General features: G+C 39.9%; 1 protein-coding gene and 1 non-coding gene across 18 annotated transcripts in view; both read right to left on the minus strand.

Moving 5' to 3' along the window:
• PUM1 (pumilio RNA binding family member 1) overlaps positions 1-14,880 on the minus strand; it is a 109,946-nt gene that overhangs the window by 23,670 nt on the left and 71,396 nt on the right. For 12 of the 17 annotated variants that reach the window (XM_040974082.1, XM_040974079.1, XM_040974078.1 and 9 more), the window contains 5 exons: positions 14,510-14,661; positions 9,151-9,289; positions 6,947-7,090; positions 4,803-5,099; positions 3,460-3,696 (listed from right to left, as the gene is read on the minus strand). In XM_040974082.1, coding sequence (XP_040830016.1) covers positions 3,460-3,696; positions 4,803-5,099; positions 6,947-7,090; positions 9,151-9,289; positions 14,510-14,661 — 969 coding nt within the window. Of the gene's footprint in view, positions 1-3,459; positions 3,697-4,802; positions 5,100-6,946; positions 7,091-9,150; positions 9,290-14,509; positions 14,662-14,827; positions 14,831-14,880 lie in introns of all 17 variants that reach the window. The other 5 variants (XM_040974083.1, XM_040974081.1, XM_040974080.1 and 2 more) reach the window with 4 other exon arrangements.
• LOC121152431 lies at positions 8,959-9,035 on the minus strand. Its single transcript, XR_005883269.1, has one exon. It is a non-coding gene; the product is annotated as a small nucleolar RNA SNORD103/SNORD85 (small nucleolar RNA).

A 14,880-nucleotide genomic window follows, 5' to 3' on the forward strand; every position in this document is an offset into this window, starting at 1 on the left:
ACAGGAAAGCAGTGCACAATGTGGCCACTCTACAAAGTAGGATGTTGATGAAACTGTTCACAGCACCACTATCCGGCACAGCCAAAAACTGTGTTAACTAATGTAGCATTTTTAGAAACAACACCAAAAAGGTACTAATACAAGATACATCATAGATGCAGCTCCAAAACATGCAGAGAGCCTACACTGTACTGGCTAGTACCCAGATATGCAAGTTTACAGACAGAAACTAGATTGTATCTGACATGGGCTACAAGGCCACGAGAAATATTACTGAAAGATAAAAATATTCTAAAATGGATCTATGAAAAATGGCTACACAAATCAAAACGTCACCAAACGTCACTGAATAGTATGAACAAGCAAAATATAATCCAATCAATCTACCCTCACCCAGAGTCTGGAATTTAAACAACTGGTAACGGAAAGTCACTGAAGAATCAGTAACCAGCACACAAGTAAGCGACTGGTGAAAGAAGAATAGTATAAATTGTTACGCAGGTCACTCATTACTTTCAAAATACTTTTTAACATATCTGACTGCCTGGCGCAGTAACCTAATGACTAAGGTAGTCGCGTTGCACATGCTGGGTTCCCATATGCATACAAGTCTAATTCCGGCTGTTTCACTTCCATCTAGCTCTCTGCTTGTGGCCTGGGAAAGCAGTCAAGAATGGCCCAGAGCCTTGGGAACCTGCACCCATGTGGGAGACCCTGAAAACGCTCCCAACTTCTGGCTTTGGACTGGCTCAGCTCTAGTACTTGCAGCTGCTTGAGGAGTGAACCATCCAACAGAAGATCTTTCTCTTTGTAAATCTTTCAAATATTAAAAACAAAATCTAAAACAAAGGAAAACAAAAACAAAATCCACATCTGACTACTTGTAGAAAGTGTGATAATTTGAAGGGAAAATGTCCATGCTGAAACTAAAAAGCTATAGGGCTAGTAGGCGTGTTCAAATACTTATAAGCTGTGTGGTATTAGAAGATTCATTATACCACACGAAGTTCTCATGGACAAGATCATTCAACAATGAATACAAAACAGTCAGGATGGCTGCTCCTGGCTGCTGAGCAGCAGAGTAGTATCTAATAACAGAAGCTGTATTACATGTGATACAAAGATACCTGGTAAGGACATGGTATATTTCTTGCAATAAAACATATTTAGGATCCCAGCATGGATACTATTGCAAAGTCCAATGCAGATGAAGAAAATCACTTAAGGTGAATTTTTAATAAGGCATATTTAGGCATAAAACTGGGAAACTAGCAAAAGACATTAAAACAAGACATAAGCAGAAAATAACGGCTAGTATGAATTAATAAGGAAAAAGCATTACGAAGTGTTTCAATTATTCGTATTCTAGAAGGAGGCATAAGCCCCTTATATAACATGTCCAACTGGGTTTCCACACACCAAGAGCCACAGCAACTCACTCAGCAGTTGAAGAAACAATTGAAGGACAGATCCTGCTCATTGAAAGACAAGTGCATACTCATTCATTTGCATGTTGTCTGTGACTGCTTTCGCACATCAACAAACAAAGTTGAAAATTTACTATAATTTGCGGGAGAACACCTAAGCACTGTTTAGTTCTTTACAAAAAAAAGTTTCTGAAGGTTTAGTTTATTGACTACAACATGATAATGCAAATGATTAAGCCAAAATATTAACAAGTAGTATCTCTGGGTCTGATATGTGCTGATTCAAAAGATAAATTGGGCACACTGTGTGGTTGTATACACATTGAAATTTTTATACCTTACCATAAAAAACAGCTTGATTCTAAAATGCTAAAGAAAATATTACATATTGAGATATAGATTCCTCACATTAATAACACAGGGTTAACACTTACATGCTCTAGAAATGTATATATGGGAATCCAGTACCACCAGCAGCTAACCCCCAGTGAGTCAGGCCTTCTTTCTATTTTCGTTATCAATTTGGGATTACTTTTACTGACCACTCTAAAGCCAGGGCTTAAGCCATTTCCAAACATACCTTACTCCTTTCTTCATTCAACATGGACCTACCAGTAAGAAATGTCCCCACAATTTCTGTAATTAATATCTATCTATAACCTGAGACTATAGTTCTCATTGTATATAACACTGAATACAAACACATGCACTCACACACACACACAGAGTACTGCATGGTAATTCAACTCTTTCAAACTCAGTAACACTACTCTCACTTCTGGAGTAACTCTACTGATCTAACCACTTCAGATGTCTCATCTAACCACTAAAGACCATTTCACAGTTTTTATGTTTTCCAACTAAGGTATCCTATTCTGTTCAAATTTGCTCTTGTGAACTAGAACTTGCTGGATGAAGTGGCCAGTCATGCTGACTTGTCCAGGACAGTTCTGATGCAGACTTACTGTAACTACTACCACTATTTTAACAACCATCACCACTTACTAGCTAGGCCTGACCAATTGTATAGTCGCTCTACTGCTACCACCTGGGAAACAAATTCGTCCTTTGAAATTTATACTTGGATTTATAATTTATACAATGGAGAAAAGGCAGTGGACATCATTATCTCTGGGATAAGATATACTCTCTATCTTGTACAAGATCTAAAGATTTGCCATGCAAAATACTAACAGAATTTTTTCCTTTCTTAAAACTTGCAGTTTGGGATCATCTTCTCCCTTCCCCATGTTCTAGAATCTAGAAAGGAGTGTTTCTTTTTTTCTTTCAATCCCAAGGACAAACTGGATATTTATGGCACCATTTGTACATCATATAAATTTAGCAGTTTAAAAACTAGCCCGCTATAGATTTACTGAATCTCAAGTCCTGCCTGTGGCTGCAGCCACACCCATAGGACAGCTGTTCCTCAGCCCAATCTAGATGGTAACTTCCAAAAACAAACAAACAAAAAAAAAATACATAAAACAACTCAAATAGAAAAGTATACATCTATCATAAGCACATTGTATAATTAAGAACACAGTAATACTTATTTAAGAATCTGGCAAAATAGCTCAAATAAAATGCTTTACTTAATAAAGCATTTTAACATAAAATGCAAATGTAACTATACACAGGGGAGGGAGAATCTGAAAATAAATAAGGCAAAATATTAATTGTGGTGTCATTTAAGAGATTATTTTGCTGTGTCTTTGTGTTTTCCATTTGCACTGAAATGAACCTGTACTGTGTTTGTAATGTAAGAATCTCACAAGTAGTCACAGAACAAATGTTCATGCTAAAGCTGATGTGAATACACAGGGTATATAAAGTTTATACCCAAAATTGAATAAATCCAAAACTGCTATGCTATCTGTTGGTACAGCCTAAATAACATGTGGAAGGCACAGAGCAGCCAGGACTCAGCTAGGATAAAGGGACAGTCCTTTGCTTATGCCAAGTAATTATAATGTCATCACTGGCAAGAGAGTTCTAGAGTTCAAGGTGGTGTTAGAGTAATGGTTCTTACCCAGGTTTAAGCTTGAAGAGGATCCATGTGAAGAGAGGGAAGGAGGTGGTGTCTGTGAATGTCCTGGTCCCTGACTAGGGAGAGGCATGCCCACGGGTCCAGGAGAGGAGGAAAAGCTAAGGCCGTTATAAAAACTGTGTCCAATGGGGGTCAAGCTGCTCGATGTCCTCTTATAAAGGTCACTGCTGCCAGTCAGGGAGTCACGGCGGGAGCCACTGCCAGTGTTGGAGTTTGCAACTAAAATGGAATTAAAACAATGCAGATAAGAACAGGCCTGTTCTTCGAAGAACAAGCCCAGTGACCTGTTCCTAACACTTGATCCAGACTCCTTACCACTGCAAATTTGTCAGCAGAGACAGCCTAACTGTTCATGTAGCAGTTCTAGGGGCAGATAAAGTAATAAAGAGGACATGGCTCAGATTAACATGAAACTTTTGTTCAAACCATCACACGTATGCCAAATTTACCTTCCTTGGTGTCTACTTATTACGGGAAAGGGGCGGGCTAAAAAGCTCTGACGGCCACATAAGCTATGAAAAAGGTGAAAGAAAATGGACTAGAAAGAATGCCTTTCATCAACCCAAAGGTTCCAATAGAAAAATGGAATATAGAAAAAAGACTGTAAATGGGGTTTTGCCCCACTACACAAGACTTACATATATGAATGCCTATTTTCTCAGTAGAATCAATCAAGAGTAACTGCTAACCTTAATTCTAATTAACATACTTGCTCTCAGATATAACCTGTTTTGAGATCATATAGTTTTGCAACTACTACAATCATCCCACTATTCACTGTACTACACACCTGTTTTTGGTTTCCCCCAAAGATCTAAAATATCTTGGTCTAATCATTATCTACCCGTCCAATATTCCATGAGGTCTGCTTTAATTTTGCTTAGAAGACAGGAGAAAACTGACTCTTTAAGGAATGCAAGCCAAGCATTCGATTCAGTCACAAATGTGGAGTATTCAGCCCTGTGATCTTGGGTATCGCATAGTCCCTCTATTTTTAACATTTACCTTTCTGCAATTGCCTCCACATTGTTCCCAATGCCTGCACAACCTCCCCCAAATTTCAAATCCCTAAAATCAATCAACAACATTGAGTATAAATAAGTAATAGCATGAGCATGGATTTGAAATAAGCCCCAAATGCATAACTTCAACAGCCCATTGTCTCAAAAGATTGCGGGGAGGATGGCTGAATTTCCACAGGGGTCAGGTCATAGCTGCCTGTGGTATTTTTCCGGGTTCCATGCATGCATGCATTATCAGTACTTGAGAAAGACTGCCAAAAATAATTAAAATTCATTTTTAACAGCATTGAGTCTGATTTCTACCTGCTGTTCCAAACCCTCCAAGTGCTGATCCCAGGGTGGCACCGAGAGAACTGCTACTTCCAAATCCCAAAGATGTGTTCGCAGGCTGGGCAGAGCCCTGGGAGAAGAGGGAGCTGCTCTGTGAATTGCTGCTCAGCGAGTTGTTGCCATAGAAAGAGCTGGATGCCAGGTTGCTATTGGGCTGCTGCTGGGGCTGGGGCTGAGGTTGCTGAGTTCCTAAAGGGCGAAATGGTCCATTTGTTGTTCCAGCAAGACCACCAGCTGCTCCATTGGCTGAAGCTGCAGCTGCCGCAACAGCTAGGAATAAAGCAAATCATTTGGCTATGAAACGAACTGTTCACAAGCCCAAACCATACTTGTATCATTTTAAACAAAATCTTTTACTACTAATTTATTTTTATTGGAAAGTCAGATATAGAGGACAAGAAACAAAGAGGAAGGTCTTCCAGCTGCTGATTCACTTCTCCAAGTGGCCAAAATGGCGGGAGCTGAGCCAATCTGAAGCCAGGAGCTAGAAGCTTCTTCTGGGTCTATGACCTGGATGCAGGAGCCCAAGGCTTTGGACCATCCTCCTCTGCTTTCCCAGGCCACAAGTAGGGAGCTAGATGGGAAGCAGGCCAACAGGATTAGAATCAGAGCCCATATGGGATCATGGTGCATGCAAAGTGAAGACTTTGGACACTAGGCTACCACACCAGGTCTTAATGCTACCTTTTCAAGCTAGATAAAAGCTTGTAAAGAACTGCATAAATCTGTCTTTGACCCTTACATCTGAAGGTTCTAATTTTTATTTTTGCTTTCAATTTTAACACAAAGTATCACTGGGCGAAGTTCACAATGCTAGTAGCTTTAAAGAGTCTGACTTAAAAGGAAACAAACATCAAAAATACCCATCAGGGCCCGGCATGATAGTGTAGTGGTTAAAGTCCTTGCCTTGCACACACTGGGATTCTATATGGGTGCCGGTTCTAATCCCAGTGGCCTTGCTTCCCATCCAGCTCCCTGCCTGTGGCCTGGGAAAGAAGTCAAGGAAGGCCCAAAGCCTTGGGACCTTGCACCCATGTGGGAGACCAGGAGCAGATCCTGGTTCCTGGCTTCAGATTGGCTCAGCTCCAGCCAATGTGGTCACTTGGAGAGTGAACCATTGGACAGAAGATCTTCCTCTGTCTCTCCTCATCTCTGTATATCTGACTTTCCATTAAAAATAAATAAGTCTTAATAAAAAAATACCCATTATATACAACTACCTCCCCAAATCTCTAATTGCACAAAATTTTTTTTTCCCTAGAACCAGGCCTGAAACTTCATTTTAGCATGCTGTTCTATTTTAGATATTCTATTACTTCCAATTTGAAAAAGTGAATAAATATTACTCCCCAAACAAGAGGCATGATTCGGCCACATGAGATAACTCTCTCACTTAGTCCACCCATAACTCACGCTATGTAACAAACCTCATCTGCAAAATTATCTTAAAATAATGACTTTGGTTTCTGTGAAATGACATTTGATTTTCAGCCAACAATGACATCTTATGTGAGTCATCCAACAACCTCTTCTGTTCTCAGAAGAGCCAGCTAGCACTTGCTTTTAACCATACAGTAGATACATCCTCAAAAATCAGATTCCACCACAGTCACTTGTTGCTTCTGATTCTCTCTTTGAAATACTACAAGTAAGAAGCCTGGTACAGTGGCCTAGTGGTTAAATCCTTGCATGCATGCACCGGGATTCCACATAGGCGCCAGTTCATATCTCAGCTTCTTGACTTCCCATCCAGCATCCAGCTCCCTGCTTGTAGCCTGGGAAAGCAGGAAAGAATGCCTAAAGCCTTGGGATCCTGCACCCATCTCCAGGATAGCCGGGAGAAGCTCCTGGCTTTGGAGTGGCTCAACTCCAGCCGTTGCAGCCATTGGGGAATGAATCAGAGGATGGAAGTTCTTTTTCTCTGTGAATCTAACTTTCCAATAAAGCAAATAAATCTTTTAAAAAATAAATTAATTAATAAATCTATGTTACAGGTAGAACTGTTATACTGAGAACTGTCAAATACGGCATATTTCAACATATGTTGGGAATATCCTCGGCCTCCCCTCTTCCCCATCCTTGACTGCTCTGACGGGAGCCCACTAGAGGAAGCTCACCTGCTTGTGCAGCTGAGGAGCTGATGATGACTGGGGCAGGAGCTACAAGTCGCACAGGAGCTCCAAGACCATTTCTTGCCCCTGCATTCACCACAAGGGCACCAGTTTGGTCATAGTAAGCAGCAGGAGCCAAGACTGGATAGCCTAAAAATACCAAGCCAACATATAAATATACTCCCCTTTCCACACATTATGTTCCATGGTTTCAGTTTCCACAATCAACAATGGAAAACATTAAATGTGAAATTCCAGAATAAGCAATTCACCAATTTGAAAACGTGTGTGTGTGTGTGTGTGTGTGTGTGTGTACACAAAGTTTTACTGGAAACAGGGCAACTCCTGATGCAGCTATCTGGAGGAGACTCCAAGTAAGGGCTATTCAATCATACAAAGCAGTTTCTTGTTCTTTAATTAGGTACTTTAAAGAAGTGAGACTACTTCATTGGCAGGGTATAATTGGGTCTTGGAAGCTTACAGTTTGGCTTATGAAGGTAGGTACTAACACAAACCTGAGGTGGGAATTGAAATGATGTACAGTCAGCAAGCAGCAGGCGTTGCTTATCCTCAGGACCAAGGGAACATTTCTGAGCTTATCTCTAACACACATGGCACTATACTCATCCATCATGATGAAGCCAAGAGCTGCCAAAGGCAGCCCCCAGAATAAACAGACATGCCATCTTGAACACCATGTCACCCTGCTTGGGACAGATGCCTTTATCCAGCATATGCATGTTGTACAGGTTACTAGCCTATGGATCACGTAATAAACACTCTTAGAGGAGTTGTGCCGTATTCCAGTGCCCGTGGTCCCAGTGCCAGTTGTTCTACTGAAAAGTGACCCTGAAGTGTAAGGATAATGGTGCTGTCAACTCACCAGAGAAAGCTGTGCAATACTGTGTGAGGACAGTAATAATTCCACCTCCCTAACACAATTCTGGTGACACTTGAAAGAGGAAAGTCAAGGACCTAGCAAGATATCTGAACCCCCATAAGGGAATTGTAACGGTCAGTTGGGCTAAGGATGCTTGTACTCTTCAGAATGTTAGCCAAGGTTATCACCATTAATCCTGTACTGACAACTGTTTCATCAGTACAGATGATTACAACAAATACTAATATTTTCTCATGTATATGCACACTGTGTGTGTGTGTGTGTTTCACAAAGTAATCAAAAGACAAATATTCCGCAAACTAGCAAAGAAACCAAGACAGGTTCAACTGAAAGGATTTTCCAATACTAGACGACATGGACTCTCCTCAATTTTTAGACTGAGTCCCATAAGAAACTGCAGGTGACTTCCTAATGAAATCAACAAAAGAAAATAAAGCATTTATTCATGGACTTCACAAATCAATCAGTTAATGAAACAATGTTTTTCAGTCAGTTAAGGTCCAGAACAAATCTAATAAGGATCTGTTTCAAATGAAGTATATCCAGGTACATCCATGCCAATGCAAAGCACAGACGCAGGGAACAAGCAAAAAAAGAAAAAAAAAATACCCTTAGACATATCTTTACCTCACATAAAACTGATCTCCATTATTGACATGGAAGAAGCCCTACAAATGTATGGAATGGCACCAACAAAAATGCCCTAAATTTCCATAATCATACTGCTCAGAAGCACACAAGACCAACATCCCCTACTCAAGTGTTTGATTCTCAAATGCTTTGCTTCTGATTCTAATAAACCTAGGAAGGCAGCACCTAATAGCCCAAGAGCAAGGCCAAGATGGAGTTCCTTGCTACTGGCTTCAGCTTGGCCCTGCCATGGCTGAATCCTTTGGATAAATCAACCAGTGAATATAAGATTTCTTTCTCTCTCTTTCTGGTGTTCTTTCATCTTCCAAACAGGTAAGTAAAAAGCTTAAAACACAGACTAAAATCTTTGAGTTACAACTGACTAGGCTAACAACTCCAACTATTCCAAAGAAAACAGCCCATCATCAAACAAAGATCATGTATTATAAACTGTTTGAACACACATATCAATAACATTTGACTCGCGACTGGCTCAGAACATTGCTCTCATCAACGAATGACAGACAGTCTCAGTGAGGGCAAGTGTCTATCATCCTTGCCACTCCCAAAGCCATGGCAAGCCAAACAAGATCACAGTATTGCCTAGCAATACTCAACATGATCTCACCAAGTATATAACCTCCTCCCAAGAGAATCAGGAACAACAATGCAGCCTCACCTGGCATGCCTGCAGCCAGACCTTGGCCAAACGCAAGGGCAGAATTCACTGCTGCAGCTGCCACGAGTGGATCTGTTTGCTGTCCCTGCTGGTTTTGATTTGGGGTCAAAGGACGCTGGCTGGCTCCTCCTCGAAGAACCTAAGAATGGGGCAGGAAAACTGGTCACCGGCTTTCTTTTCACTGTGTCTAAAATCGATTGTCATGCTCAAGGTGGAACAGTTTGCAAAGATTAACAGCAAGAAAACATTTTCCCTATAACGGTTTATAGCTGTAACTGCAAAAAGGCAATTAAGAACATCAATAACATCTCATAGTGTTTTCCCATTCTTATTTTCAAATGTAATACCCTTATAAAAAGTCAAAAATATTGCACTCCTACATACAAAAAGAAGCTACAGTCTCTTTATATGGATATGAGGCTCTTTTCTGTGCTCTTATAAAACACTACCTACTCATCAAGGTTCAGCTACTAAATGCAGTGAGTATTACTCAAGTTCAATGTGTGCAGAATGCCAGGTATGCAAGAGCGATAAAAGACTTACTTTTTTTTAGTCAATGAAATATTCTAACTGAACTACTGGGAATCGTTTTTATGCTAAAGGATCTGAAAAATCTATTTCAAAAGTTGTATTTGTGCATATGTGTGTATTGTGTGTATATGCACACACAAAAACAAGCTGAAAGCAAAACTGATAGAACAAAGCCAAAATTTAAAAAGCTTTTAATAACATTGCATTGCAAAATTTCTTCTCAGATCACTTTACATTTACAACATTGAGACAGGGTAAAAATACTTAAGTACAAATTATTCTTGGTACTATTTGTTTAAAAAAAAAAGTATAAAAAAGAAACAATAATCAGATAAAAGGAGCAAATGAGCCTAGGTGAACAACACTGTCTTTACTGACAAGAAAAGATGAATACTTCACTGACTCAGCATCCTTCCTTCCATACACTTTGAGTTAATAGTTCATCTTATTGATTTGTTAGGATTTTTTAAAAGAGTATTTTTAAATGCTTTAAAAATATTTTTAAAAGGCCCAGTGGTGTGGCCTAGTGGCTAAAGTCCTCGCCTTGCATACACCAGGATCCCATATGCACACCGGCTTCAACCCCGACAGCCCTATTTCCCATCCAGCTCCCTGCCTGTGGCCTGGGAAAGCAGTGAAGGACTGTCCAAAGCCTTGGGAACCTGCACCCATGTAGGAGACCCGGAAGAAGCTCCTGGCTCCTGGCTTTGGATTGGCGCAGCTCCGGCAGTTGTGGTCACTTGAGTAGTGAATCAGATGGAAGATCTTCCTCTCACTCTCTCTCTCTCTCTCTCTATATATATATATATAAATATCTGACTTTGCAATAAAAATAAATATACACATAAATCTTTTTTTTTAAATAATATTTTTAAAATAATGTTTAAAAGGCCAATTTTGTGAGGAAAGAAAAAGCACCTGAAAGTGCATACACAGAAAAAGACAAGGAAGGTTGCAAATACATGAAGACCAAGGCTTAGAAAATGCCTATCCAGAGAGATCTCACTCACTCTAGAAAAATGCAGCACAATGAATAAATACAAATACTAATAGTTCAAAACTGCTGAAGAGTGGAAAAGGAACCAGTAGAGGAATAGTGTATCCATAGGGCAGAACAGCTAGGTTGTATTTGGTTATAGGGTGTATCAAAGGGCAGGGGCGATAGGACAGACAAAGCAATTAGACAGATAAGATATGGAATAGTCCTGTTTTTAAGGAGGTGGGAAGCCAGTGTATGTGCTAACTTTTTGTCCATTCTCTAGCTGTCTGAACTACACCTTGCCTATGCCTGAAAAATCTTAGGCTATTTGGCAATATTCACAGACATGTTTTATCAGTAGCTGTCAAAAATCTTTGGATTTTATGCAATGAGTAATAAAACCAACAAAATAACTGGGTACCAATTTGCCCAACAGCTCCCAAAAAGTTAATTTACTACCCATCTCAATAATTCCAAGTTTATTAAATCCAAATTCCTGTCCAAAGACATTAATTCAAACAAAGCACATAAAAGCAGCCAACAGGGCCTTGCATGGTGGCCTAGTGGCTAAGGTCCTCGCCTTGCACACACCAGGACCCCACGTGGGTGCTGATCTGTATCCAGGCTGCTCCACTTCCCATCCAGCTTCCTGCCTGTGGCCTGGGAAAGCAGTGGAGGACAGCCCAAAGCCATGAGACCCTACACCTGTGTGGGAGACCTGGAGAAAGCTTCTGGCTTTGGAACAGCTTCGTACAAGCTGATGCAGCCACTTAGAGATTGGACCAGTGTATGGAGTATCTTTCTGTCTCTCCTTCTCTCAGTAAATCTGACTTTTAAATAAAAATAAATAAATCATTAAAAACAGTCAACACATTTTAGCAAGTAGATGCCTGCACCCCATTTGTCCTTATTAGTTCTTCACTATATTCCCAGAATAATTACCTATAATCTAACACAATCTATTAAGTTCAGAAGCTCTTCTAAACTCATTCTGAAATGAAAAGCCCATCATCAGATTTCCATTATATTTACTACTTGTAAAGAATATTGCAGCACATTTGGGCTGCAGCAGAAGAAGGAGAACAGAACAAACTGGACAACTAACCCAAACAAACAATGACAGCAAAAAATCTTGGTGAATGGAGTCAATGGACATTGGAGGGTGACAGCATCTTTGGATAGGTAAAATCAGCAGCATTTCAAAACTATCCAAACCACTTTGACAGAATCCTCAGAATATGTACACATTGAGACTCTGGGTTGATATGAGGTGGTGGTTCCTCAACCCTGGGTACTGGGATCTGTGGTCATGAGTGGTTTCCCCTTTGGCTCTCCCTTTTCCTCAGGAACAACAAGAAATAGCAAATTTGGAAGCTATGAGTTCACCCAATTTTCCCTAAGCCTCGATCCTTTCCACCCTGATAAACCACGTAATCATTACTAAAAATAAAATTTTTTAAATAAATAAATAAATAATTTTTTTCACTTTTGCTTGAATTCAACTCAATACCTAGGATGTGCCATTTAAAAAATTTTTTTTCCTAAACATTCAAAAACATACAAAAAACAATGGAGATCATATAGGAAAAGAATTTGTAATAACAAAAAACCAAATCAGTAGCTAGAATATCACCTATTCCAATGAGAAGTTTAGAATAGTTAGCTTGTCTAGAACACAGCACATACTTAATGATTAAGAGCCAAAATAGGTTCAAAGTAAGCAACTCACTAAGAAATCCAAATTTTCCTCAAATACGTAAACATTAACTGGTGGTGGGACAGTAGATGAGAATGAAGTTAAAACAATGGAAGTTTATTAAAAGCTAATTCTGCAGGTGAGCCTTAACATGTGTGTTTAAGGAGGTCACAGCCCCTCTCAGTGTTTGCAATCTCAACACCATTCCCAAATCTGGATTCCAGCTAATGTGTACCCAGGTGATGCTTCAAGGACTGTGGACCATGCCCTCCATTTAGGGGACATAAACAGTATTCCTCACCCCCTTGGTTCAGCCTTGTGAAGCCCAAGCTACTGAGCGAATTTGAAGAGTAACCAGCAGATTAAAAAATTATCTATCTCTCAAACAAAGAAAAAGTGAAGGCCAAAACTGTTCAGTTTGTAATTATGGATAACCAAAAATATCTGAGAATCGCATAACTATGAAAACACTACGCATGGATTTCAAAGGTGAGTATTTTGAATCAAAATAAACTTAGCTTTAAACTTCATTTTTCCTTCTATTTTTTTTCTAACAAACATAAAAAGCTTATCTATCTTCAGTCTGAAGTCCCATCTAGGGGCTCCCATCCTAAATGCCTAAATCCAAAGGTCAACCTAAGATTAAAGCTATGAACCAGGAACTCCATTACTTGAGCTATCATCATCATCTCCCCAAGTTCTGCATTATTAGGAAGCTAGAACCATAAATTTTTTTTTAAATAATGAGACAGATTTCAATTGTTTTTAATTTTAAACATTTACTCATTTTTATTTGAATGGCAGATTTACAAAGAGGGAGATCTTCCATCTTTTGTTTCATTCCTCAAACAGCTGCAAAGGCCAGAGATGGGCCGATCCACAGCCAGAGGCTTCTTCTGCTTCTTCCATGGGCTTGGTGGGGGCCCAAGGACTTTGGGGTCTGAGGACTTTGCTATGTTTCAAGGCACATTAGAGTAGGTAGCTGGATCAAAAGTAGAGCAGCCCCATCTCACTGTAGCAGAAGATAAGCCTACTATGGTTCCAGCCCCTCAAGTGATTTTTTTTTTAAGTTTCAATTACCATAATGCGATCAGAAAATAAATAAGTTGTGAAGATATCGATTTGTGTTTAAATTATTAACCCAACATTTGTGTGATCCTAGGCTAGCAAACTGCATTTCCTCAGGGCCAGCTGCCCAACTTTCAATCCAACATTGTGGCAGAGCAACATTAAGCTGCCAACAACAACACTGGCAATCCACATGAACACTGGTTTGAATTCCACCTGCTCCACTTCCAATCTAGCTGCCCAATAATGCACTTGGGAATACAGAGCAAAAGGTCAAAGTACTTGGGGCTCCTGCCTCCAAAACAGGAGACCTGGAGAAAGCTCCAGGCTGCTAGCTTTGGTCTGGCCCATCTAAGTATGGCCATTTGGATAGTACATCCAAAAGAGACACACTAACTCTAAGTCAGCCTCAGATATATAAATATTACAAATAGCACAGAGACATATGAAAGACTAACATTGTATTTTGTAAGAGAATATAAGGCTAGAAGAACATGCCTTATCATATAAATACTGGTTTTTAATTTTTTTAAAAAAAATTTTCAGTCCAGTGCTATTTTTAGCAAAAAAGAGGTATAATTCTTGTAATCAGGCCAAAATCATCTTAAAAATCACTTTTATTGCTAACTATAATTCAATCAAAGTGGTTCCTTTCAGCGCAAATGGTAGACTTAAGGTTTAGGGGCAATTTAGTAAGTACTGGAAGTAACTAGTCAAAAGAAGTTACTTCCTTCCACCAGCAAGTCACTTATGAAGCCCTAAAGAAACCTGAAATTGGTGCTTAACAGAAAAACAGCATGGCAGAATAGAAATTTTCTCTCTGTTTCAAGACCAGATTTGCTCCTTACTAGCTATCCTTAAGGGAACAACACCTTTAAGCCATTTCCTCACATGCAAACTGCATTAATCCTATTACCTTACCTAAGTGCATTCACCGTGTGTCTGATCCAGGTGTTTGAGTAACAGCACAGTTAAACCTGAGCCTGGGCTCAGCAACACACCCCAGGGGAACTCAGCACTGCTCTGTCAGGACTGACACTATATATTAATTATATTAGCCACTAAAATTCACGAGAAACATTTACCTGTTGCTGTCCTTGCTGAGCCTGTGGAGTGGTCTGCTGATTAGCAGAATTAGTTGCTGCTGCTGCAGCAGCAGCTTGCTGCTGGAAAAGACTGGCAGGATAGACTCCCCAGGGAGTAACTCCATAATATTGATGTGGGACCACAGCTGGGCCTAAGAGGAAGGGAAGAAAAGTTTTAGACCAGTACAGAGTTTCCAGAGACAACATATGACTCAGCAGACCATACCGCACATTAAAATATTAACTATGAATATACTGAGGGAGACACAGTGTAGCACGCATCTCTGCATCCTGACCAAAGCTGGACTGCCAGTGAACCAGCTGAAAATATCCTGACAATGGGATGCTGGACTCGGACACTGTCCATGCCT

This window comes from Ochotona curzoniae, unplaced genomic scaffold (genome assembly GCF_017591425.1).
Source record: "Ochotona curzoniae isolate NIBS_2020 unplaced genomic scaffold, NIBS_Ocur_1.0 contig_2404, whole genome shotgun sequence".
Taxonomy (NCBI): domain Eukaryota; kingdom Metazoa; phylum Chordata; class Mammalia; order Lagomorpha; family Ochotonidae; genus Ochotona; species Ochotona curzoniae.